Here is a 27,828-nt window from a genome sequence, read left to right on the forward strand (position 1 = left end):
TTTCACGACTGAACTTCTGGTCAACAGTAGCATGTTATAAAAAATCCAAAAATAGATTTGCATAAAATAATAAATAAAAGCAGCAGTATCATAGAAATACTGCATATGATCTATGTGAGATATTTTTCGAAGAAATGATTAATGCTGCATGAAAGTTTTACCAAATCAATCCTTTTCCATCAAAATGGTTTGGTAATAGTATGTTTTTAAATTTCTCAAATGTTGTTCTTAAGTGACACCTTGAAGTGATGTATCATAGTTGAATAGCGGATGACCACTGAACCAACAGATATGAGCTGAAGCAATTACAAGGGGAGATGATTTTACTGTCAATAATCTTGTTGACAAGGTCAATTTACCAGATTATCTCTATGATGATTAGGCACAATAAGCATTTCTCTAATGGATTTCTCAAAAGAACCTTTTCCTCTAAAGCCTTATACCTCAAACCCCCACTACAAATAGTTGCCAATACAATGACTGTTTTTATGTTTTGGTTATCCTGACTAAAAAGTATTTATATAAAGAGAAAATAACTCCCCATCAGTTCAACAATTCAAATTTTGTAGAATCTGAATAATCTGAAAAAGGTTAAAAGTATTTTATAAGTTACTATACGTATATTTATAGTAACTTATAGAGTATTGTTGCTAAGCTCACTAGAGCCTAGCAATTATACTTTAGAACAGAGATTTCATGATAAATATTAAGGGAACAGCCATAGCCTAGAGTTCCTGACCTGTGAAGACCAGGTTGAGGTCAGTGCGATGACAGGAAGAACAAATAAACAATGTAGATTAGAGTGCTGTGACCAATCACGATTAGAGTGCAGTGACCACCCTGAATAAACATTCGCCAATAGGTTTTAATTTTGTTTGAAGATAAATGCTCCCACGCCAATGAAAATTTGTGCATAGTTACTGGAGTCAAATGTTTGTTTTTCATATATTGCATTTATAATTCATTAGCCTTGAATGACATCAATGATTTCTCTGTTAGCACACTGACATTTAAAAACCTGAAAAAATAAAACTGAAAGTTAATCCAAACACATACAGTGATGTGGAAATAAAATGGATCCCTTTGTATATGTATGAACATATATATGCGCATAGATATGACTTGAAATAGCAAATAAAAGTGTATGTGATGTGATCATATCTGTACAGATTGTTGTCTTCAACCATTACAAAAGTGAAATGTTCAGAAATCATTCATCATGTACAAAATCATTCAAAAACTGTTCCACAGCAGTTTGGTTTATATATTTGAAATCAGGACAAAATGAAGATTAATTTAATATATAATTTGCGGCTGGTGACTAAATTCACAATGAGTAATAATATAGCAAATGATAATTTTAGTTTTCCAACAAATGGGTCCAGTTTATTTCAAGCACTACTGTACCTACAGTGATAAAAATCAATGTAAATGTGAAATGCATTTCTTTAGGATTTAGTATAAAAAGCTGATACGCTCACACCCACAGTTTGGAGACTAAGTGAGGGGTTTGGAGGTTAAGTTAGAGAGTTGGAGGCTAAGTTAGGGATTCCAGCTTAGTCCTTTCATATCCCCAAAAGTCCAAATACACGACTAGGACACATGCATATTATCAGTCCCTTAGGTTACTGCCAAAAGAAAATTAGTGCCAGAATCATATTCACCTGCTGCACATGCCAATGTGTACTACAACAGGACACTAAATATAACAAAGAGTTCAACTACTTTTACACAATATGTTGCTGAATTGTGTAGCAACAATCACACTATAATGGTGCGTTTACACTGGCCGACACCGACTCCGATTAGGTGCCAATACCCCGACTCAGACAGGTACCTCCGACATTTCACGTATGGGTGCCGACACCGACTCCCACTTTACATTGCAACGATCAAACGATTTTTGTCGATACCAACAGCCAATCACAGCGTTTCGCCTTTCTGACCTTCACCCGACCACGCGAAGACGAGTACACATAAAAATCAACGCGCTTGATGTGGAAAATTATATACTAGTACTACACTACTACTACTGCTCCTACTACTACTACTACTGCTAAAAGCAACTACTGAATGCCAAGCAATGAATGAATGATGAGGCAATAAAAATCCGAGCAAAGAACTGTACGTACAGTTCTTTCGTCTGAGTAATTACAATAAATAAAATGAATAATGAAGAAGATTGAATGGTGAATGTATATTTGTGGTAGTAGTAGTGTGATGGACGCCGGGCCAACACTTTACACTTCTTGTAATTATTTGTTTGTATATATTTTATATGTCTGTAAATATTTTATTATATGAGTTGTCCTTTTTATTCTCTCTTTATTGCCTTTTTATTGTTGGCCTTGTTACTCGTTATGCTATCAATTGTCGTCGTTTATGTTGTCATATCAACGCACTAGCGGGCCTAATTATTGGCCATTTAAACATTGCTAGCCGGTGTTCTCACTCGGTCCCGTTAGCCGGAACGGGCAATTTTATTGTATACAAGGGAGCAACGCTCACTTAGTAGACAGAGCAAATGGCCGTACGCTCTTCAGCTAGTGAATTTCCTTCGCTAATAAAACATTGAATGAAATCACACGCAATTTATTTCTGTATGACATAATCTAAATCGTGCCAAGTAAGGACCGGCAAATTTCTTTACAGTTGTATTTACAGTAGTACTAGTAGTAGAACTAGTAGTAGTCGTACAACTGGCTATTCACTTTTAATTAATTTAAATTAAAGAAAAAAACTTGATTTTTTGGTACTCTCGCGTTCACATCGTTGCTAGCCATGCTGGTTCACTATTAAAAAGAGAACGAGGGAAAGTTTAATGACAGTCTTCTAGCCTCTCATTAAACCTAGCCCTTTCGTTTCATAAACTTAGCACTGTCATTAAAGCCTAGGCTCATTTAACCAGAGGCTCCTAGCTTCTGATTGGCTGATGAGCGTCCGACTTGTCGGTACAACCGGGCACTGCTGGGTAGCTCCGACACCGACTTTCAGATCGGTGCCGACACCGATTTTTCTGTTCACACCTACCGACACCGACACTGACTCATCAAATTTGTCTGTGCACGACAAAATCGGTGACAAAATCGGCCAGTGTAAACGCACCATTAGTTAAACAAAAGGTCTCATTATGAAATTTGACTTTTCTGTGTAACCTGTAGGCGTTCAACAGTTTGTCACTATTAAGCAGACAAAATTAAATGTTCCGCTATTATAAGCAGTCATGTGAGTCTAATCAGTGCACGGTGCTTTTCACGAAGAGAGATCTCTCGCTATAAAAATACAGATGAGGCTGTGATGCGTGAGAAACACAAGATCTGTTGCAGTTTTGATATATTATTTGATCTTTTCAACATAGTCTGCCATAAAAGGTGCTTGCATATACCGGAAACATAGTCTGCCAGGAACTGCCAAATTAGATAACACCAATTTAATAACTAAATTAGCTTGTAAACACCAAGTGATTGAAATAATGTTATTTTGAAGTAGGTTTGTTGCTATAGACTTCAACTTTTAAAACATGGTGAGCTTACAAATAAGCTGCATGCTCGTGACAACCAATAATAACAACAATATTGGTATGGCAAGAGTGAGAAAGCAACTCCTTTTTTTATGAAATCATAGAAAAGTACCCTAATAAACTCACCCACGTAGTTTTGCTTTGTTTTTTCACACTCCTAGTTTACAGATTCTGGAATTTTTGTGACATTTGCCTAATAAATTTTCAGTTTATCTACCGCCAAACCGTCTAACTGACTGATAAATAAAAAATGGCTGCTGACAGAACATTAGTTTCTAATGACACACTGATTGAAATTCTTGGTGAACATCAAAAATAGACAAAGATAGAAGGTTTCTTCTCAGCAACAAGAGCTTTACACTAAAACTTAGTTTTTCTATTCATAACAAATATACACTCTATCAGACTCAGTGTACATAATAAATATACACACTCTATCAGACTCAGTGTACATAACAAATATACACACTCTATCAGACTCAGTGTACATAACAAATATACACACTATCAGAATAAGTGTACATAACAAATACACACTCTATCAGACTCAGTGTACATAACAAATATACACACTCTATCAGACTCACTGTACATAACAAATATACACACTCTATCAGACTCAGTGTACATAACAAATATACACACTCTATCAGACTCAGTGTACATAACAAATATACACACTCTATCAGACTCAGTGTACATAACAAATATACACTCTATCAGACTCAGTGTACATAACAAATACACACTCTATCAGACTCAGTGTACATAACAAATATACACACTCTATCAGACTCAGTGTACATAACAAATATACACACTCTATCAGACTCAGTGTACATAACAAATATACACACTCTATCAGACTCAGTGTACATAGCAAATACACACTCTATCAGACTCAGTGTATATAACAAATATACACACTCTGTCAGACTCAGTGTACATAATAAATATACACACTCTATCAGACTCAGTGTACATAACAAATATACACACTATCAGACTCAGTGTACATAACAAATATACACACTCTATCAGACTCAGTGTACATAACAAATATACACTCTATCAGACTCAGTGTACATAACAAATATACACACTCTATCAGACTCAGTGTACATAACAAATATACACACTATCAGAATCAGTGTACATAACAAATACACACTCTATCAGACTCTATCAGACTCCATGCACTGCAATCATTACATTTCTTCAAGCATCGCTAGAACATCATTTCTTTGAAGTAAAAAAACCTTTTTATTCTATTTAATTTCTGTTTTTTCATCGAGTTCTACAAGATTGGAGTTTCAATATGATATTCAATTCGAAGAGAATTGTGCTATTCTAAGTACTTTTATAGTCGGTTGAAAGTTGCTAACACAGTCTAAGATCACAGGACCTACTTGTGTGTGTTTGTGTGCACTTGTATATACAAGGTTAAGATCACAGGACCTACTTGTGTGTGTTTGTGTGCACTTGTATATACAAGGTTAGGATCACAGGACCTACTTGTGTGTGTTTGTGTGCACTTGTATATACAAGGTTAAGATCACAGGACCTACTTGTGTGTGTTTGTGTGTACTTGTATATACAAGGTTAAGATCACAGGACCTACTTGTGTGTGTTTGTGTGCACTTGTATATACAAGGTTAAGATCACAGGACCTACTTGTGTGTGTTTGTGTGTACTTGTATATACAAGGTTAAGATCACAGGACCTACTTGTGTGTGTTTGTGTGCACTTGTATATACAAGGTTAAGATCACAGGACCTACTCGTGTGTGTTTGTGTGCACTTGTATATACAAGGTTAAGATCACAGGACCTACTTGTGTGTGTTTGTGTGCACTTGTATATACAAGGTTAAGATCACAGGACCTACTTGTGTGTGTTTGTGTGCACTTGTATATACAAGGTTAAGATCACAGGACCTACTTGTGTGTGTTTGTGTGCACTTGTATATACAAGGTTAGGATCACAGGACCTACTTGTGTGTGTTTGTGTGTACTTGTATATACAAGGTTAAGATCACAGGACCTACTTGTGTGTGTTTGTGTGCACTTGTATATACAAGGTTAAGATCACAGGACCTACTTGTGTGTGTTTGTGTGCACTTGTATATACAAGGTTAAGATCACAGGACCTACTTGTGTGTGTTTGTGTGTACTTGTATATACAAGGTTAAGATCACAGGACCTACTTGTGTGTGTTTGTGTGCACTTGTATATACAAGGTTAGGATCACAGGACCTACTTGTGTGTGTTTGTGTGTACTTGTATATACAAGGTTAAGATCACAGGACCTACTTGTGTGTGTTTGTGTGTACTTGTATATACAAGGTTAGGATCACAGGACCTACTTGTGTGTGTTTGTGTGCACTTGTATATACAAGGTTAAGATCACAGGACCTACTTGTGTGTGTTTGTGTGCACTTGTATATACAAGGTTAAGATCACAGGACCTACTTGTGTGTGTTTGTGTGCACTTGTATATACAAGGTTAAGATCACAGGACCTACTTGTGTGTGTTTGTGTGCACTTGTATATACAAGGTTAAGATCACAGGACCTACTTGTGTGTGTTTGTGTGCACTTGTATATACAAGGTTAAGATCACAGGACCTACTTGTGTGTGTTTGTGTGTACTTGTATATACAAGGTTAAGATCACAGGACCTACTTGTGTGTGTTTGTGTGTACTTGTATATACAAGGTTAGGATCACAGGACCTACTTGTGTGTGTTTGTGTGCACTTGTATATACAAGGTTAAGATCACAGGACCTACTTGTGTGTGTTTGTGTGCACTTGTATATACAAGGTTAAGATCACAGGACCTACTTGTGTGTGTTTGTGTGCACTTGTATATACAAGGTTAAGATCACAGGACCTACTTGTGTGTGTTTGTGTGCACTTGTATATACAAGGTTAAGATCACAGGACCTACTTGTGTGTGTTTGTGTGCACTTGTATATACAAGGTTAAGATCACAGGACCTACTTGTGTGTGTTTGTGTGCACTTGTATATACAAGGTTAAGATCACAGGACCTACTTGTGTGTGTTTGTGTGTACTTGTATATACAAGGTTAAGATCACAGGACCTACTTGTGTGTGTTTGTGTGTACTTGTATATACAAGGTTAAGATCACAGGACCTACTTGTGTGTGTTTGTGTGCACTTGTATATACAAGGTTAAGATCACAGGACCTACTTGTGTGTGTTTGTGTGCACTTGTATATAGGGCCTACAAGGTTAAGATCACAGGACCTACTTGTGTGTGTTTGTGTGCACTTGTATATACAAGGTTAAGATCACAGGACCTACTTGTGTGTGTTTGTGTGCACTTGTATATACAAGGTTAGGATCACAGGACCTACTTGTGTGTGTTTGTGTGTACTTGTATATACAAGGTTAAGATCACAGGACCTACTCGTGTGTGTTTGTGTGCACTTGTATATACAAGGTTAAGATCACAGGACCTACTTGTGTGTGTTTGTGTGCACTTGTATATACAAGGTTAGGATCACAGGACCTACTTGTGTGTGTTTGTGTGCACTTGTATATACAAGGTTAAGATCACAGGACCTACTTGTGTGTGTTTGTGTGCACTTGTATATACAAGGTTAGGATCACAGGACCTACTTGTGTGTGTTTGTGTGTACTTGTATATACAAGGTTAAGATCACAGGACCTACTTGTGTGTGTTTGTGTGTACTTGTATATACAAGGTTAGGATCACAGGACCTACTTGTGTGTGTTTGTGTGCACTTGTATATACAAGGTTAAGATCACAGGACCTACTTGTGTGTGTTTGTGTGCACTTGTATATACAAGGTTAAGATCACAGGACCTACTTGTGTGTGTTTGTGTGCACTTGTATATACAAGGTTAAGATCACAGGACCTACTTGTGTGTGTTTGTGTGCACTTGTATATACAAGGTTAAGATCACAGGACCTACTTGTGTGTGTTTGTGTGCACTTGTATATACAAGGTTAGGATCACAGGACCTACTTGTGTGTGTTTGTGTGTACTTGTATATACAAGGTTAAGATCACAGGACCTACTTGTGTGTGTTTGTGTGTACTTGTATATACAAGGTTAAGATCACAGGACCTACTTGTGTGTGTTTGTGTGTACTTGTATATACAAGGTTAGGATCACAGGACCTACTTGTGTGTGTTTGTGTGTACTTGTATATACAAGGTTAAGATCACAGGACCTACTTGTGTGTGTTTGTGTGTACTTGTATATACAAGGTTAGGATCACAGGACCTACTTGTGTGTGTTTGTGTGTACTTGTATATACAAGGTTAAGATCACAGGACCTACTTGTGTGTGTTTGTGTGTACTTGTATATACAAGGTTAGGATCACAGGACCTACTTGTGTGTGTTTGTGTGTACTTGTACATACAAGGTTAAGATCACAGGACCTACTTGTGTGTGTTTGTGTGTACTTGTATATACAAGGTTAGGATCACAGGACCTACTTGTGTGTGTTTGTGTGTACTTGTATATACAAGGTTAGGATCACAGGACCTACTTGTGTGTGTTTGTGTGCACTTGTATATACAAGGTTAAGATCACAGGACCTACTTGTGTGTGTTTGTGTGTACTTGTATATACAAGGTTAAGATCACAGGACCTACTTGTGTGTGTTTGTGTGCACTTGTATATACAAGGTTAAGATCACAGGACCTACTTGTGTGTGTTTGTGTGTACTTGTATATACAAGGTTAAGATCACAGGACCTACTTGTGTGTGTTTGTGTGTACTTGTATATACAAGGTTAGGATCACAGGACCTACTTGTGTGTGTTTGTGTGTACTTGTATATACAAGGTTAAGATCACAGGACCTACTCGTGTGTGTTTGTGTGTACTTGTATATACAAGGTTAAGATCACAGGACCTACTTGTGTGTGTTTGTGTGTACTTGTATATACAAGGTTAGGATCACAGGACCTACTTGTGTGTGTTTGTGTGTACTTGTATATACAAGGTTAAGATCACAGGACCTACTTGTGTGTGTTTGTGTGTACTTGTATATACAAGGTTAAGATCACAGGACCTACTCGTGTGTGTTTGTGTGTACTTGTATATACAAGGTTAAGATCACAGGACCTACTTGTGTGTGTTTGTGTGCACTTGTATATACAAGGTTAAGATCACAGGACCTACTTGTGTGTGTTTGTGTGCACTTGTATATACAAGGTTAAGATCACAGGACCTACTCGTGTGTGTTTGTGTGTACTTGTATATACAAGGTTAAGATCACAGGACCTACTTGTGTGTGTTTGTGTGCACTTGTATATACAAGGTTAGGATCACAGGACCTACTTGTGTGTGTTTGTGTGTACTTGTATATACAAGGTTAGGATCACAGGACCTACTTGTGTGTGTTTGTGTGCACTTGTATATACAAGGTTAAGATCACAGGACCTACTCGTGTGTGTTTGTGTGTACTTGTATATACAAGGTTAAGATCACAGGACCTACTTGTGTGTGTTTGTGTGCACTTTTATATACAAGGTTAAGATCACAGGACCTACTTGTGTGTGTTTGTGTGCACTTGTATATACAAGGTTAAGATCACAGGACCTACTTGTGTGTGTTTGTGTGCACTTGTATATACAAGGTTAAGATCACAGGACCTACTTGTGTGTGTTTGTGTGCACTTGTATATACAAGGTTAAGATCACAGGACCTACTTGTGTGTGTTTGTGTGTACTTGTATATACAAGGTTAGGATCACAGGACCTACTTGTGTGTGTTTGTGTGCACTTGTATATACAAGGTTAAGATCACAGGACCTACTTGTGTGTGTTTGTGTGCACTTGTATATACAAGGTTAAGATCACAGGACCTACTTGTGTGTGTTTGTGTGCACTTGTATATACAAGGTTAAGATCACAGGACCTACTTGTGTGTGTTTGTGTGCACTTGTATATACAAGGTTAAGATCACAGGACCTACTTGTGTGTGTTTGTGTGCACTTGTATATACAAGGTTAAGATCACAGGACCTACTTGTGTGTGTTTGTGTGCACTTGTATATACAAGGTTAAGATCACAGGACCTACTTGTGTGTGTTTGTGTGTACTTGTATATACAAGGTTAAGATCACAGGACCTACTTGTGTGTGTTTGTGTGCACTTGTATATACAAGGTTAAGATCACAGGACCTACTTGTGTGTGTTTGTGTGCACTTGTATATACAAGGTTAGGATCACAGGACCTACTTGTGTGTGTTTGTGTGCACTTGTATATACAAGGTTAAGATCACAGGACCTACTTGTGTGTGTTTGTGTGTACTTGTATATACAAGGTTAAGATCACAGGACCTACTTGTGTGTGTTTGTGTGCACTTGTATATACAAGGTTAGGATCACAGGACCTACTTGTGTGTGTTTGTGTGTACTTGTATATACAAGGTTAAGATCACAGGACCTACTTGTGTGTGTTTGTGTGTACTTGTATATACAAGGTTAAGATCACAGGACCTACTTGTGTGTGTTTGTGTGTACTTGTATATACAAGGTTAAGATCACAGGACCTACTTGTGTGTGTTTGTGTGCACTTGTATATACAAGGTTAAGATCACAGGACCTACTTGTGTGTGTTTGTGTGCACTTGTATATACAAGGTTAAGATCACAGGACCTACTTGTGTGTGTTTGTGTGCACTTGTATATACAAGGTTAAGATCACAGGACCTACTTGTGTGTGTTTGTGTGCACTTGTATATACAAGGTTAAGCTTCAATGTGTTAATTTTCATTAGTTTAAAAAAACCTTCAGCTTGGTCTTATTTTGTTCTATTTACATACAATTAATAGAATGATACGAAGTAAAACCCCATTGCATTAAGCCAGTTGCATAAAATATCACCAATGGCTGACATACCGTTTGTCTTCTGTAGCCGATTCGCGGTCTGATTGAGAGTCAGCGATATCGGTGCTGGTCGACGCGCTGTCTAATCTTTCTTGTCTTCTGCAATATTATGGTCATTTCACTCAACATAGCAGGTCTCAGCAGTACAGAATGAAAATGTATGGTATGTAGCAGCTGAAACTGAAGAGCAATGCATTGGGTTAATTTATCATGCACCTCTGTATCATGTTTTCCAGAAACTATCCTCTCACATGACCGAGGGCAAGTATACTATGCAATAAAATGAGTTGAAAATAAATTGTAGTTTCATATAAAAACCGTAACAAGCCTTGATAGATACCTATAAACTTTATTAACATAGGCCAAAGGTCAAGGTTCTTTTAAACAAATTAGACCAGGAGATAAAAAAAATACTAAGTAAATTATGTGTATTGAAAGAAAAGGCTATTTTTGCATAACGCTGTTGTATAATGTAAATTGGCAAGGTGTTGGTGTCTGGTATGAGATGTAGCGGTTTTTTGGGTAACTAGGAATGCAATGGATGGTCAGGCAGGTTGGAGATGCCATCTGAGTATTTTAAACAGCAAATATCAAAAAAAACATTTAGCTCATCAGCATTAAGGGAATTTAGACGCTGATCATATCTGTCCATATCAGGTAGCATGACTCAAAAGCCTATTTTGAAAGCGTACTAATTTTTCTTCATCAGTTTTTGATACAAAGGGCTACCAGCTTGGAGCAGCACTAATCAAATTGGATAATATACAACTCTGGCAAAAGAGTGATAGGCCTTTTTACACCGACAGTATCTTTCTGAGCTGAATTAGAACATGGGTTGATGGGCATCAATGTCGAGTAGCTCGAGCAACTAACAAACTTCAAGTACCTTTGCAATGTCTTCTATTCACAAAAGTAGATAAATGCGCTCTACAAAAGTGTTTTTATTTCATATTTTGGTTGACACGTTATATAAAGCTATGCATTTCAACTTTGTACAACCATGTATCATGCCTAAGAAAAAGAACTCGCTTTCTATTATGTGTGACTTCAAAGGCAAAAAAACACTTGGTAAGTTCATCGGCGGCATCATGAGGAGCGTCGAGATATCGCTGTATTTTCCGGCGTGTGCCCAAACACCCTTGGGCGATTTACCAGTGAGGGGTAACGCGGGCAGCTTGCAAACAGCCAATAGCATTCTGTATTGTCAGTTTTTTTGGAGTTGTTAATAAATAGATATAAGTGAATTTTAGACAACGATGTAAATGACTTTTGCTTTTGTTAAGCCTATCTCACTTTTACGAATTGCACCATTTTTACATATGCACAACGATTGAGTCCCAAATGTTGGTCTTTAACTGAAAATCTTTGTAATCCTTGTGTGCTGTTTCGCATAGGACTGGGTGTGCTCTTGTTAAATCTATAAATAGTTCAGTGTTCATTTTGATGATGTTTCAATTGTAACAAAAATAGAAAAATGTTGTTGCTGTGCGTTGGTGAACATTGGCACGAGAAACTTAGCGGCCAGAGCATTGCATTCTGGAAAAAACAACTAATTGAAATGCACCTCAGATGCAATAAAGTTTTGATTGAGCAAGTCTAGCGTTATCACTCGGCATCAACTCGCCCAGCGCAGATTGGCACCACGCAGCGTAATATCGCAGTACATATCGCCTCGTGTGTTTATGCCTTAAGAGTAATTCAGACTAAAAGATGGGAGCTGAAGTTAAAAATTAGAAGTTTGAAAAATCAAATGGTTGGTTCTTAAGAGAGCAACTCACAACAGAACAACAGTACACAATCATGAACTGAACTTTTGGGAAAGGCCATCACTAGTCACAGTTATGTACCAGCTATGATATTCAGCGAATTCACAATGAACTAACTGCGACAGGTGGTGGCAGGTGGGACATAAAGTCTGGTTAACAATGATGGATCAACCGTGTCAGACACTGACAAGTGGTGCATAATCTGGTTCAAAGTGGATCAACTGTGGCAGGTAGTAGCAAGTTTTGCATTAAGCCGATGACTGGAGACGCGCACATTTTCATGATGCCATTCCTGTGACAACTGGTGGCCTTTGGTAGAAATTGAACCAGAAGCTGCTGTTCACAGGTCAGGCATTCAAGGCTACAGCTGCTCTAATTAGTAGTTATCAGTTGTTGCAAACAACTGATAACTCCTAATGTATGTGAAGTGAGTATAGGACATTTGATAGTTTCTGCCCAAGACATTGCGCCACAAATCTACCAAGGTGCAGTCAAACATCACAATTAAGATCACAGGCATGACAGCCTCTGCTTGCACCAAATCCCACACAAAGCTGGTCTAAAATGGGATGACAAAAAGAAAAAATGGCCCACCTTGTGGTCGGTGTGAGATCGTCTGAGTCTGAGCTGAAAGAAATAAAGGAAGGCGGCCGGAGTTTTACACGTGCGCTTATTGGTCTGACTCGCACGACTTTAGAATCGTCGAGCTCATCAAAATGGTTGCTAGTTATCGGTGCTCCCGAGCCGACCATTGGCTCACTGTTGACAGAAATAAGAGTGTCATAAGACCTGCTGATAGACCTGCTGATCATATACTCGCATTCTTAACCCCAGACCGTGAAAATTACGTAAGATATTCAATGTTTCTCTTCAATTTACATCAATTTTCACCTATAACTTATAATATAAAATGAAAATTGTATTGTTATATTATTACAATAGTTTACACTATAACATAATTACACTATCTATTATGATAGTGTAATAGATTGATAATTCTGGTGTACTCAAAGGTTGACTTGCAATAAAATTCACATTACAGTTATTTGGTATCAAGAGATTCACCATGTCTTACTCTGTTGTGTTGTCGGTACCAAATATGTGGAAATGTGATTACAAGCTCTTAAAAGCTCAAAAACGAAAAGCCGCCGTAGATTGGAATCTCTTTATTTCGATGACGTAGCCATGAAATTTGGTTATCATCTTGTCACATGATGTTCCCATGTGAATTGAAAGGCCAATAAAAAGCTCAATATAAAACCTATCGTAGTACTAGTTTATGACAAACACTTCGGGTTTTATCAAAGACTCCGTATCATATATAGATGCTCGCTACTTTACAGTTTTGTTTCGGTTTGGTCTAATCGGCAAGTCGTAATCTGATCATGTGACCCAATACTTCGCAAATAATTTCTGCAGCCCTTTTCGATTATCACAAATGACCAACAGGCTCGTCATGATTATCAGACAATGATATGTACTCCTTCAAGCTAAGGCTAAAAAATTAAACAAATTTTTACGGTAAGTTATAGGATATCACTGCTAAAATGACAGCATTACGATGACGATAAAACAGGTGCGTAAGAACAATAGACATGGTTTTATTGAATGCGTGAAGTATATTTGTGAAAATATTTCGATGAATAAGGTTGCATGAAAGTGTAAACAGAAACCATCTCTCACAGCTACGTCACATTTGAGCCGTTTTGGAAAGATAATCCAAACTACGGTGGTCTCGTGTGGCTGCGATTTTCTGTTCGTTTTTGAGCTTTTAGGAACTTTTAACCACATTTCCACATATTTTGCACCTACAACACAACAGAGTAAGACATGGTGAATCTTTTCATATCAAATAACTGTAATGTGAATTTTGTTGCAAGTCAACCTTTAACAAGTTACATCAAATTTGGAGAAACTAAATAAAAATTGCCCCCAGGCACTTGACACATGACTAGTCACAAATCTATCAAATTGATATCATAGTGCAGCTAAAAGATGACTCTTTCTGGCCTAAGCAGAGGTTTTTCCGTTTCATGCACATTTCTGGTACAGCAACTCTACAAAACTGTTTTACATGTGTGTCACACAGGGTACTGGCGGATTCAAGTAACAAGTGATGCAGATAACGCTGTAATTTAAATTACAAGTTATAACAATAAAATGGCAAAAAATATCTAAGTCATTCATTGGCTAGGAAGAAAACATTACTGACAAAATGCTCACCATGCACACAGACAAACAAATATAGACATAACAGTTAGTTGGTTTATTCATTTAGTAGCACTTCAATGTTCTTTTGAATAAGTATGTTGCGAAATAAAGCATTTTATTTGAAACAAAAAAAATAGAAAAAAGCTTACCATGGATCGTCTACTGCCAAGCCTTGAATTTTAAGATGCTTAAGTGAACTCCTGAGTTCAGGATCAGCACGTTGTCGCCTATAGCCTTTGTTTACTCTGTAACAATCACTTGTTAATAGTTTTTAACAATTGGTCAATTAGGAGTAATTGTTTCGTTGACTACAATATTTTCTTGCAATGATCACAACGATTGGCAAAAAATAAAACTAACCTGAAACATCAAAACATCATTTTATAAAAAAAGCACAAAGTACGCATCTGGTTGGCGGGTGTACGTTATGATAACAACACTAACTTCAACTCCGCATGACCTATGCCCAGAATACTGGTATGTATCCTTCCCCACGTGACAAACATCATTTTCTATTCTGTGGCACCAACATGCTACACCCACCATCGCATGTTTTAGTTCATGAACTTTCTGTTACTACAACCTTTAATTCACTATCCCAACTCCTCCACAATACTGTTAGATTACCAACTTTCGAGCCACATCCATAGGAAACTCACACAATAATTCCTGCTTTCTATCTTTCCATTTTTTTGTTTTCTTTCGGCATACAACGAAAAACATCATTTTGCTGATGATTACCAATAAAAAGTCATATAAACATACTTACATATAAACATACGTACATATAAACATACGTACATATAAACATACGTACATATAAACATACGTACATATAAACATACGTACATATAAACATACGTACATATAAACATACGTACATATAAACATAAGTACATATAAACATACGTACATATAAACATACGTACATATAAACATACGTACATATAAACATACTTACATATAAACATACGTACATATAAACATACGTACATATAAACATACGTACATATAAACATACGTACATATAAACATACGTACATATAAACATACGTACATATAAACATACGTACATATAAACATACGTACATATAAACATACGTACATATAAACATACGTACATATAAACATACGTACATATAAACATACGTACATTTAAACATACGTACATTTAAACATACGTACATATAAACATATAATCATAAAACTATTGGATATCTAAAACAAAAAGCTATGAACTTCATTCAATGTCAGTTAAATCATACAAATCTATAGAGTGGCGTGCTCTGCAAAAAAAGGGACAACATTTAAAACCTGTTTAATTTGTGTTTAATTCTTCACAAAGCTTCAAAAGGATAATTTATACTGTTTTTATTTGTATTGCCAATGCATTTGACAAACTCAACGTAGCAACTCTAAATGCATCAACAACTACCTCGTACCATAGGAAGTCATCCTACAATAGGGTCTAAATGTCAACTGGAAATAAAGCAAGACAATACTTTTTTTAAATGTCCTGTTGGCAAAAACTTACATATCATCTTGGGGCGCGTGGAACTTGCTCGTAAGATCCTTTCGAAAGTTGTAGGTTCCAAGGCCACGATGAACGAGCTGGTGCTTTCCATTGATCAGCTGGATGACACGATCTTGCCGACGTCTGAGCAAAATAAGTACAATTAAATCTAATATACATCATACTCACTACAATATAGTAGATACGGTCACGTCTAACATACACCTTACTTACTACAATATAGTAAATACAAAGAGGGAACAATTTAGTGTTGTTTGCAATGATAGCAAGTTTATAGCAAAAAACTATTTGCAGCAGTAATTTGTTGTGTGATGTTTGTACCTGTGCAGAGCAAGAATATATTAAGTTAACCGATACATCTATTGATGTTACCAGTTGTTACACATACAAAGGTGATGATTGTAGTTTACACACACAAAGGTCATATTGCTAAGGTACTATAGGTTTATCTCCGTAGACCCTAGAACAGTACACGCGATCGAACGATATCTATCCATGAATTTGACACAAGCAATATCTTTTCCATATGCATGTCAGTAAAATTAAAAACATCCTTTAAACGTTACTTTCAGCAATAATCAATCAATACCGTAATTAAAGTATCAACGGACCACAAATCTAATAAAAATATTTTCTGCAATGTTGTCGGTTATCATAGCTGGCTAACATCGACTACTTATGAAGACCTCGGATCATGCTTATCCGCTGTCAATAAAGTCTGTCTGAGTCATCTTGTAGCTTATGCCCCCTAGTAACTACAAAAACTCTCGGGATTCACCAACACTTATGAATGGCATGTGATAAGAATTCCAAAGTTACATGCTTACTATATCTCTATACGTATATGCATCTCAGTGTTTGCTATATCTCTATACGTATATGCATCTCAGTGTTTGCTATATCTCTATACGTATATGCAATTCAGTGTTTGCTATATCTCTATACGTATATGCATCTCAGTGTTTGCTATATCTCTATACGTATATGCATCTCAGTGTTTGCTATATCTCTATACGTATATGCATTTCAGTGTTTGCTATATCTCTATACGTATATGCATCTCAGTGTTTGCTATATCTCTATACGTATATGCATCTCAGTGTTTGTTCGTCTTTTGTTGGTATGTTTGTCCGTGTGTCCAGTTGTAGCAAAAAAATTTTAGAAATAAAACATTCGCTATGCGCTGGATTTGAACTGGGAACCTCCAGTTCTGCAGACAGGCATTTGCCCAATATACAATGCTGCCTGACTGGCTATACTATGAGGTAAATTGTGCGCATACTCATTACAAATGCCAATCTTTCATAGCTTCACACTCAACACTTCAGCTAGCATTATGCTAGGATTGTTGGCCAGAAGAAAAAGGCTTGACCTCACACAGACATCGAGACTTGCATCAGTATAGATATGTAGTAAGCACTGCAGGCAGTACAGTATGAATTAAACTCAAATAAACACAGTACACAGAAATAAACAAACTTCTTCATTTAAAAGTTAGAATAGTAGATGTTGTATAAGTTAGTTGAAAGTAAATTTTTTGTGGAAAATCTGTTTATTACCTGTGCAACACCAGCCATTCAGTAGTGCTAATCTAAGGCTACTGTTTATTACCCGTGCAACACCGGCCATTCAGTAGTGCTAATCTAAGGCTACTGTTTATTACCTGTGCAACACCAGCCATTCAGTAGTGCTAATCTAAGGCTACTGTTTATTACCTGTGTAACACCGGCCATTCAGTAGTGCTAATCTAAGGCTACTGTTTATTACCCGTGCAACACCGGCCATTCAGTAGTGCTAATCTAAGGCTACTGTTTATTACCTGTGTAACACCGGCCATTCAGTAGTGCTAATCTAAGGCTACTGTTTATTACCTGTGTAACACCGGCCATTCAGTAGTGCTAATCTAAGGCTACTGTTTATTACCCGTGCAACACCGGCCATTCAGTAGTGCTAATCTAAGGCTACTGTTTATTACCTGTGCAACACCAGCCATTCAGTAGTGCTAATCTAAGGCTACTGTTTATTACCTGTGTAACACCGGCCATTCAGTAGTGCTAATCTAAGGCTACTGTTTATTACCCGTGCAACACCAGCCATTCAGTAGTGCTAATCTAAGGCTACTGTTTATTACCCGTGCAACACCGGCCATTCAGTAGTGCTAATCTAAGGCTACTGTTTATTACCTGTGCAACACCAGCCATTCAGTAGTGCTAATCTAAGGCTACTGTTTATTACCTGTGTAACACCGGCCATTCAGTAGTGCTAATCTAAGGCTACTGTTTATTACCCGTGCAACACCGGCCATTCAGTAGTGCTAATCTAAGGCTACTGTTTATTACCTGTGTAACACCGGCCATTCAGTAGTGCTAATCTAAGGCTACTGTTTATTACCCGTGCAACACCGGCCATTCAGTAGTGCTAATCTAAGGCTACTGTTTATTACCTGTGCAACACCGGCCATTCAGTAGTGCTAATCTAAGGCTACTGTTTATTACCTGTGCAACACCGGCCATTCAGTAGTGCTAATCTAAGGCTACTGTTTATTACCTGTGCAACACCGGCCATTCAGTAGTGCTAATCTAAGGCTACTGTTTATTACCTGTGTAACACCGGCCATTCAGTAGTGCTAATCTAAGGCTACTTTTTATTACCTGTGTAACACCGGCCATTCAGTAGTGCTAATCTAAGGCTACTGTTTATTACCTGTGTAACACCGGCCATTCAGTAGTGCTAATCTAAGGCTACTGTTTATTACCCGTGTAACACCGGCCATTCAGTAGTGCTAATCTAAGGCTACTGTTTATTACCTGTGTAACACCGGCCATTCAGTAGTGCTAATCTAAGGCTACTGTTTATTACCTGTGTAACACCGGCCATTCAGTAGTGCTAATCTAAGGCTACTGTTTATTACCTGTGTAACACCGGCCATTCAGTAGTGCTAATCTAAGGCTACTGTTTATTACCTGTGTAACACCGGCCATTCAGTAGTGCTAATCTAAGGCTACTGTTTATTACCTGTGTAACACCGGCCATTCAGTAGTGCTAATCTAAGGCTACTGTTTATTACCTGTGTAACACCGGCCATTCAGTAGTGCTAATCTAAGGCTACTGTTTATTACCTGTGTAACACCGGCCATTCAGTAGTGCTAATCTAAGGCTACTGTTTATTACCTGTGCAACACCAGCCATTCAGTAGTGCTAATCTAAGGCTACTGTTTATTACCTGTGTAACACCGGCCATTCAGTAGTGCTAATCTAAGGCTACTGTTTATTACCCGTGCAACACCAGCCATTCAGTAGTGCTAATCTAAGGCTACTGTTTATTACCTGTGTAACACCGGCCATTCAGTAGTGCTAATCTAAGGCTACTTTCAAAGCATGAGCTTTTCATTATAGAAATAAAAATATATCTTTAGCTATCAGAGTTTACTTGAAGAGATCATGCTTTTTCTATCCAACACCTTTCAAACTACCCTTTTCATGAATACTTTGCATAATTTATTTGTTGCTATAAAAATAAGTAAATGGATACGGCAGCCTACACGCCCAGACAGCAATAAAAGTATCACACTTTATTGCACAAAGGAGTATGCATAAGTTGAGAGTGAGTAAATAGGAGGTTCGGCAATTTACCCCAACTGTCTAGATCGGTTTCTTTTTCTCTTTCGTTTCGGTTCAGAGGCACTCCCTGAGTCCGGTTCAGGAGCATCATTCTCCCGACTTGCCTCCAAGTTAGGAGGTCTGTAGTAGCTCTGCGGAGTAACAACTATTTATTTTATTATTTTAATATGAAATCTGATTTAAAAAAACTATGTTACTGGCTTGAAATGAAATAGTTCACTACATGCAGAAAACAACATAAGACAATTTTTTAAAACCATGCTCAGTAGATTATGTATCGCTTTCTGTTTCTACTATCATAGGATCAATGCCTATTCATGGTAGCCACAGCGACTACTGTGCATTATTGATATTTTAGCTGCCTTCTCTGCCACTATTAGCGGCCTTTCCAGAAAAAGTCCTGAATTTCTTATTCACAACACAGACATTTAAAAGCAGTAAACCACAGCAGACGTCTAATAAATGGGATATTGCCTAAATGATAAATTCTTTAAAATTATATTTGTTTAGAAATGCACACCTAATTTTGTTTAACTGCGTAAAACTGTAATGGCACCACTTGGTGGATTTTGTCCTGCTACTGAGACATCTAATGTCGTCTGAGACCTTAGACATGTCAACTGAGATATCTAACTTGCTCTGTACGGAAGCTGACAGCTTAGACAAATATTAACACTTTTGGTTGAAACTAAGCAATACCTTTATCATGTTGTCATAAGATAAAATACGGTAGTTTTTAGTTCTAAACAATCACAATACTGAATCACATAATTTAAAAAAAATAATATTAGGTACAAATATTGAAACATTAATATTTGTAAAATATTATTTAATATTTATTAAAATATTAGAATATTTGTAAAATATTCTAATATTTTACAAATATTAGAATATTTTTATTTATTCTTCGGCACATATGATAAACATCATTTTCTACTCTGTGACACCAACATGCTACATCCACCATCGTATGCTTCAATTTATGAACAATCTGTCACTACAACCTTCAACTCACTATCCCAGCTCCTTCACAATACTATGAGATAAAAAACTTTTAAAGCATTTATGTTCAAATCACTCAATAATTCCTGATTTGTTTTATCATTTTTTTTGTTTCGGCATGTACCGAAAAACATTTTGTTGAGAATTACTAATGCCAATCAAACCTTATACATTATCATAACATTGAAAGGTTATTCAGTTTCTGACAAATTTTGTAGATGAAAACTTGAGAGAGTTGGTCAAGGAGTTAGTATACAAGCTGCGAGTCGGTATCTACTATAAACCTTTTTTCTGCACAAACCAAAACAAGATTTTTTTCAGCTCACCAGCTCAACAAGAGGTATGTTAGCAGCTCACCAGCTCAACAAGAGGTATGTTAGCAGAAGAGTCCAGGCGACTGAGAGATGCAGGAAGCTCTGGGCGGGTTTGAACAGATGCTGGACTGTGCTGCTGCACACTTTTATGCGCTGTGCCTGGGTCTACCTGTGTTCTCCCTGCGACATTTTGCACCACTGCAATAAGCTTATGTACGAGTGCGTGTCAGGATAGAATATACAACACTGCAGCTTATAGGTAATTCTGTGCTATACCTCTGAGAGCATCTGTGGCCCAGTAGTCTACAATGCCTGGCCTGAAAACAACAGCTTATAGGTAATTCTGTGCTATACCTATGAGAGCATCTGTGGCCCAGTAGTCTACAATGCCTGGCCTGAAAACATCTGGTTAGGGTTCAATTCCCCAATCCATTTTGTGGTGACATGAATGACATCCAACCTTGAATTGCTCTCTGCAACTAGGAATGTGTTCAGTTGTCAAGGTTTTATTGCCACTGACTCGGGCATGTTCAACCCAGATTGCAAAGCCATTGTTTGTGTAACAGCACTCTTAAAAACAAGTACAGACTCTGCAGTAAAATGAGCTTTCGACGAATCGCTCCAATATCAGACATCTCGTTCTGGAGTAATGTTTTAGGCAATAACATGTATGGCTTTCTATCTGCACAATACATATAAAGTCATTAAGATTCAGTAGAAACTTAGCTATGTTTCATAACCAAATGAAAAAACTTCAAACTGCGTAAGGCAGCGGCAAGAAATCTGTCTCTAAAGGTTGTTGGCGCTATTTTTAAAATTATTAATTACAAAAATTTCTGGTTATACCGGGCTATATCTCCCAAACCAATCAAATTGTACATTATCATTCATGTCAAAGACCCAAGTTGAGTTCATAACATGAGTCTAATACTTAATGAGCTAACATACAAGTCGCTGAACGAATAAATCATTTCCTTACCTTTTGCAACAAGGAAACTTAGTTAAACACAATGATAGGTTCATCAGCTAATCCTAATGATGGTTCACAGACTAAAAAGGTTTATCCTTTCTTACAGTTTAGCATGTGGTTCCTTAGCATTGCTGTGTTAACAGCATAAAATATGCTCCCCAATATACTTAGCAGGATTACAAGGCAACGTACAGAGCTTGTGAGAAAGAGCAGCAGAATGCTCTGTATAGCTAAACTAGTCAGTTCAACATATTGATAGAGATTTTAAATCATTATGTCAAATAATTGAACTTGATTTTAAAGGCAGCAGACCTGATTTGATTGGACATAAAACATATGGCTCAGATTTGACCTGGTTTCAACTGAAACAACAATATACCGTAATCAAATTACTTCTTAAAAATGGACTTACTCAAAACTTTAGAAGATTTTATCAGGAAGTATCAGCGTTTCACTACCATTTGTAATTGTTTTTTATGAGGTGATCCGACTGCCAGGATGTTTCAAGATCAAAATTGATAAAAGTTGATCGTGGGTAAACCACCCAAAAGAAAATTATGTGCCAAAATGACGTCACTAGTTGAGTGGTTGCTGGCCTCTCGTTATTGATATCAGCTATTGCATTCAAGTTGCAGCTTTACACGTCTTTATTCTGTTACACGTCTTACACGTTACACGTCTCTTTGCAGCTATAGATGTCATACTCGCACATTCGTTTGATCGATTCTAGCGATCGGGTTTTAGCGATCACGTTTTGTCAACGTTAACCTTTAAACATCCTGGCACTCACCACAAACATCAAAAACAATCGCAAATAGAAAAGTATCGATACTTTCTGATAAAATCTACTAAAATTTTGTATAAGTTAATCTTGAGACGTGACTTCAAGTCTTCAAGTCTTCAAGTCTTCAAGTCTAATATGAACGAATATGATGGAATGTTGACAACTTTGATATACAAATCATAGTGGTTGGAGAATAAGAGAAGCAGCTATACAAATCAGTCATGATCTATTCTTATCCGCGCATCACAAACGATATGCTGCTAATGTTACCACCAATTGTCAATTTCAAAATAATGTTATTTCTTTGAATTTTTTATTTGTAATAAAACTCTCTATAGCTTCAGGTACCAACTTTCAAATTGCGCAACTCAAAGCTGAATGAGAGAGATTAGTGAAGCGAATGTAGAAACGATACATATTTATCCTGTCTTGTCAACCATTTTATAGTCAAGGAAAACTAGTGAGAATAATATGTTCCCTAACAGTTATGGTACTACCAGCAGGTATATATGACTCAAACATAGAGTGGATCTGAATGCTAGCCAACTCAGTTAAATAGGCAAATAACTGGTTAGGATAATTTATATACAAACTATTTTAACACTGGGCATTCAAGTGCAGTCTTATATTTATGTTGTAGCTATCTTTATCATCACCTCGACACCATTGAAGCTTCTAGCTATAAAAATATTTTTCAAAGACCCTGCGACGACAAAGGTGACATTTGTCACCTCTGACAACAAATGACACGGCTTTTTGTGTCACCTTTGTTGTGACACGGCTTTATGCAGTATTGTGTGTCACATCATTTTGTTTTCTAATTGACCAGCTTTTGCTATTACAGCAGACGCCCCTACAACGTAAATAATCTGTTCCGAAAGTGTTCTTATTATATGGATTTAATCATAAAATTTTAATCCATTCCGATGTCTTCCCAAACTCACCCCTTTGCCAAAATGCCCACATCGTAAGGATTACAATGAGATGCGATATGAATACTTTTTACGCTAAAAAATTTATGCTGAAATGCCAATGACTAAGTGTTAACAAAAGTTAAACCATTATGTACATGGCAAAACATAAGACTCTAGCTGAGTCATAGCTGAGAACAACTCGTCTCAAAATCATGTCTCACACATATAACTTTTCAGTTAAAGTTCAAGTAAGTCAGACGTGTTTAAACTATTTCTAGTACAACAAAGTGAGAAGAGAGGAGCTTCACCTGGTTGTAGGAAAGTGTTCTGTAGAGGAGCAGCTTTCATCCTCAGCACATATGTAAGCTTTAAGACAAGCCTGTCTTGTTCCTGATCGGAGGAGTCAACATGAGCACAAATTCCTATCGCCTTTTGGTACAGCTGTGCAGCCTTTTCTATTTTACTTCTATAGAGTGCAACACCCCCGAGACCTTCCAACGCCTGCCATTGATTTCTTAAATCACCTGCAACAAATGGAAGCTTAATATGGCAGCAAAGAAATTTAGTTAAATATACATGTATTTATGGTTTCAAATTTAACAGATTTGTATTAAACAATATAGATTTAAAAAGCTGCTTACAAATAAATTTTTTAGAGCTTGTAGTCAACTCATGTTGACAAGCAGCGGAGTTACAACACTTGAATTTGGCAGCGTCTATGAGAATAGCAAAGGGTCTTTATAGAAATTTCATATAGTATCCAAACTGATCTCATTTCTCATAGTCAACCGGTATAGTATAAATTTTTACAGTCATGCGCCGGTTGGCTGAACGTTACTACATGTTACTAGACTTGACAGAGAAAAATCAGGCTACTCGATGTTTGTGGTAGATACTGTGACTGCTAGACTCACAATCATTATACTTGGGTTTATGTTGGTATTTGATTAAAATTCGCTGTACCTCCTTGAAACACAGATGAAGATGGGATGATAAATTTGTATCAACGAATGGTACTTCTTGCTTAAAAATGATTCGCATAAATAAGGTGCCTGTAGAGATCAGATGAAATAGTTGCGATATTTACTAAATAGAAAATTAAAACCAGTCTCAGTACCGGCATCTTTGGCAGCTTGAAGGGCGTGAAGGTAGAACTCCTCGCATCTGTCCATATTATTGTCAGTTTGCCACTGGCTATAGGTGAAGGCCATGTTTAAAAAACAGTGACTTTGACTTCCTCTCATCCCCATTGAACCTATTAAAGACAAAGTAATTGTGAGACTGGGGGAGCAGGTAGCGCTCGGTGCAGAGCAGGTAGAGCTCAGTGCAGATCAGGTAGAGCTCAGTGCATAGCAGGTAGAGCTCAGGGCGGAGCATTTGGGGGGTCAGTGCAGAGTAGGTAGAGTAGTGCAGTCCGAGGGTGAAAACATTTCCTGGTGCTCAAACTAATTCTACTATGACTACACCTCCGCTAAAATTATAATTAAAGTTGATTGAAATGTGCCCAACCTGAAAATTGGAGTCGTCACATCATGCTAGTACCTGTACTAGATCTAATAAAAGGCCAAATACCTAAATAAACAGGAACAAATTACTATGCACTGTGAAAACTGAGTTGAAAATAAAAAAATTGAAAAATAAGAAATCAAGCATTTGATTAAAATAAAATTAATAATGTTACCAATAATGAACTTTTTTACAGCCTTCAATTGATCTTAAATTACTGTTATGTTTATGTGTTACTACAACCTTCAATTCACTATCCCAACTCCTCGGCAATACTATTAGATTAGCAACTTTTAAAACAGCGGTGTTCAACTCTCTCAATAATTCCTGATCTCTACCTTCTTGTCATTTTGGCATGTAACAAAAAACACAACTTTGTTGATGATTAGGCTAGTAATGCCAATAACAAGTTATACATACCATATATGTTTAGAGCTTGTTGACTGTATTCAGCAGATTCTTTGTATTTTCCTAAAGAATTCAAAATGGCACCCAAGTTTTGTAATAGTCCAGCTTTTTTGTCAGCAGACCAGCAGTCATAGTCATTCTCTTCACAGGCCTCTAAAGCTAGTCTGTAACACTCTGCACTCCTTTGGGACTCGCAGCAGAGAGCAAATACGATACCCAACTCGGCATAGAGTTGAACTAAAACATAAAAGAAGTAAAGTTGACAACTCTTTGAAAACAAAATATATGTTTAAAAAATGAAATAGTAGGACTAGTTCTTCTGCTGATGCTTTGTATTTTTTTGCGGGTTTCTTTGTGATAATTCTGCGATTACTTCATTTTTCACAAACTGACGGAAAGTCGAATGAGTGCTTTCAGCAATGAAGTTGTTCCGGATTGTTTTAAAACCAAACAGGAAATTGAAATGAGTGCAAAAAATTAAACCTGTGTCAGACAACACAGTCAATTCCGTCAACAGATGCGACAACAAAACAGATAAACACGCTAAACAAGAGAGCGTCCGCCCTCAGCTCACACATACAGAGCAAGAGGAGTGACCTATTAGATGAAGAAAAATGATGATGAGAAATACAATGTAATTTGTAGAAACATAATATTCACTATAATCTTGTAAGAGCAGTGTCCATCCATCTGTAACTGCTATTGCGGGCTGAGAAAAAAGATTGCATCATACAAGAATTGAACACATGATATTTGGCGTTGCACCCTAACAGTCTTACACCTGCATTAGTATGCAATAGTTGCCTGCCTTCCAGCATATAAGAACACATTCATACATGTAGTTGCAAATTTTAACTCTCTTTGTTCTATTGGCACACCTGACAACTAAACCTGACACTAAACTGCCTGAATATATAATCTGGTTGATTATAGAAAAGACGGCTTCACTTTTGAATCCACGCCAATGCCTGGGACGTTCTACTTTTTATGACATTTTTTACCAGTAAATACATTAATATCGCTGGAAGTAGTATTATAGTTTGAAGCATTACGTAGTAATCTGTGGTCAATGTTTCCAGACAGACTTTGGTCACCCAGCCTTTTGTGAGGCATATCAGCGTAAATACCCTCAACTTTCATCACTGATTCATAGCAGTGACAATTTTTTAACAGACAATCATACAAAAATATTTTTACAAAAACATGTCTTGAATTCTAGAAATTTGAGCACAATTCTGTTATTTTACCTTTATACTGTATTTACACAAGTAGATAGATGTATTTAAAAAAACAGATGACTGGAGACGGCGCAAAACAGAGCAACATGGAAGTCAGTGGTAAAGTCTAAATCATATGACAGTCATTATCGAAATGACAGACTGCAACAGAGACAGATTTAAAGAGAAAAAAATAAGATGGAATCCAATGAAAAAACCTTTTACATTATGTATAGGAACAACTCTACTAAATACGTTTCAGTTTACTCATACAACATGCGATGAATCAGCTTATATTGATAGTTAATATCATGTAGAATACAAGTTGTGTTTAGGTTTGTACTTACCAACAAACGGGTCCTGGCCGAGAGAATTGCACAAGCTAAGACACTCATCCGCAACACGGATAGCGTTGGCTTTCCCGTTGTCAATCCTCATCAGACACCTTGCTTTCATCCCCAGAACTATAGCCAGCTGCACATGAAGCTCCCGTTTTCGTAGAATGTCAACCGAGGTGTTGAAACACTCAATCGCCTTTTTTTCTTTGCCGAGTTTCATATACAGCATGCCAGTTTTTGTAGCTACATTTGATATGACAGTAGAAGAAGCTTCCGCTAGCTTGTAAGCGGTCAATGCTTGCTCATATTCCTTCCCGGCGTCATGCAGGCGTGAACGCATCTCATGCGCAATAGCCATGTTGTGGTGCACATCTCCGAGGTTCATCTCTGTATTGGCTAGTTTGAGATCAAGAACAGATTTTAAATGGTTGATGGCACTTTCTGGCTCGCCTCTCGATATACAGATAGCAGCTAAATTTGTCAGAGCAATCACCTGATACTGACGATCGTTAGTCAGCTCGGCTCTTGACATCACTATCTGAAACGCCATTTTGGCCTTGCGGAGATTTCCATTCTTCATTTGGTCCTGTCCAAGAACTACCACTTTCCTTAGCATCTTTGTAGCATTACGGAGCTTTTCGCTATCCATTCCGACGATGTAATACTTAGTTTATCTGTTCTTTTATGTTCCAAATCTGCACATCTGTCATAAAATATATATGAGTTTAATATCGCAAACTGGTAGAAATTGTTTCAAGATGCTAAAACAGATTGTCTTAAAAAACTAAAAAATTTCAGTATACTAATAGCTAGCATTAAGGTCGCCCAAGATTT

At 37.2% G+C, this 27,828-nt stretch overlaps 1 protein-coding gene across 1 annotated transcript in view; it reads right to left on the reverse strand.

Moving 5' to 3' along the window:
- Positions 1-27,643, reverse strand: part of LOC137390638 (uncharacterized) — a 33,326-nt gene extending 5,683 nt beyond the window's left edge. The window contains exons 1-10 of the mRNA XM_068076964.1: positions 27,004-27,643; positions 25,452-25,676; positions 24,643-24,780; positions 23,834-24,049; positions 20,901-21,055; positions 19,554-19,672; positions 15,921-16,043; positions 14,536-14,631; positions 12,770-12,934; positions 10,422-10,508 (exon numbers count right to left, since the gene is read on the reverse strand). Coding sequence (XP_067933065.1) covers positions 10,422-10,508; positions 12,770-12,934; positions 14,536-14,631; positions 15,921-16,043; positions 19,554-19,672; positions 20,901-21,055; positions 23,834-24,049; positions 24,643-24,780; positions 25,452-25,676; positions 27,004-27,643 — 1,964 coding nt within the window. The remainder of the gene's footprint in view (positions 1-10,421; positions 10,509-12,769; positions 12,935-14,535; positions 14,632-15,920; positions 16,044-19,553; positions 19,673-20,900; positions 21,056-23,833; positions 24,050-24,642; positions 24,781-25,451; positions 25,677-27,003) is intronic.
- Positions 27,644-27,828: the final 185 nt, after the last annotated feature.

This window comes from Watersipora subatra, chromosome 3, assembly GCF_963576615.1.
Source record: "Watersipora subatra chromosome 3, tzWatSuba1.1, whole genome shotgun sequence".
In the NCBI taxonomy this organism is placed as follows: Eukaryota; Metazoa; Bryozoa; class Gymnolaemata; order Cheilostomatida; family Watersiporidae; genus Watersipora; species Watersipora subatra.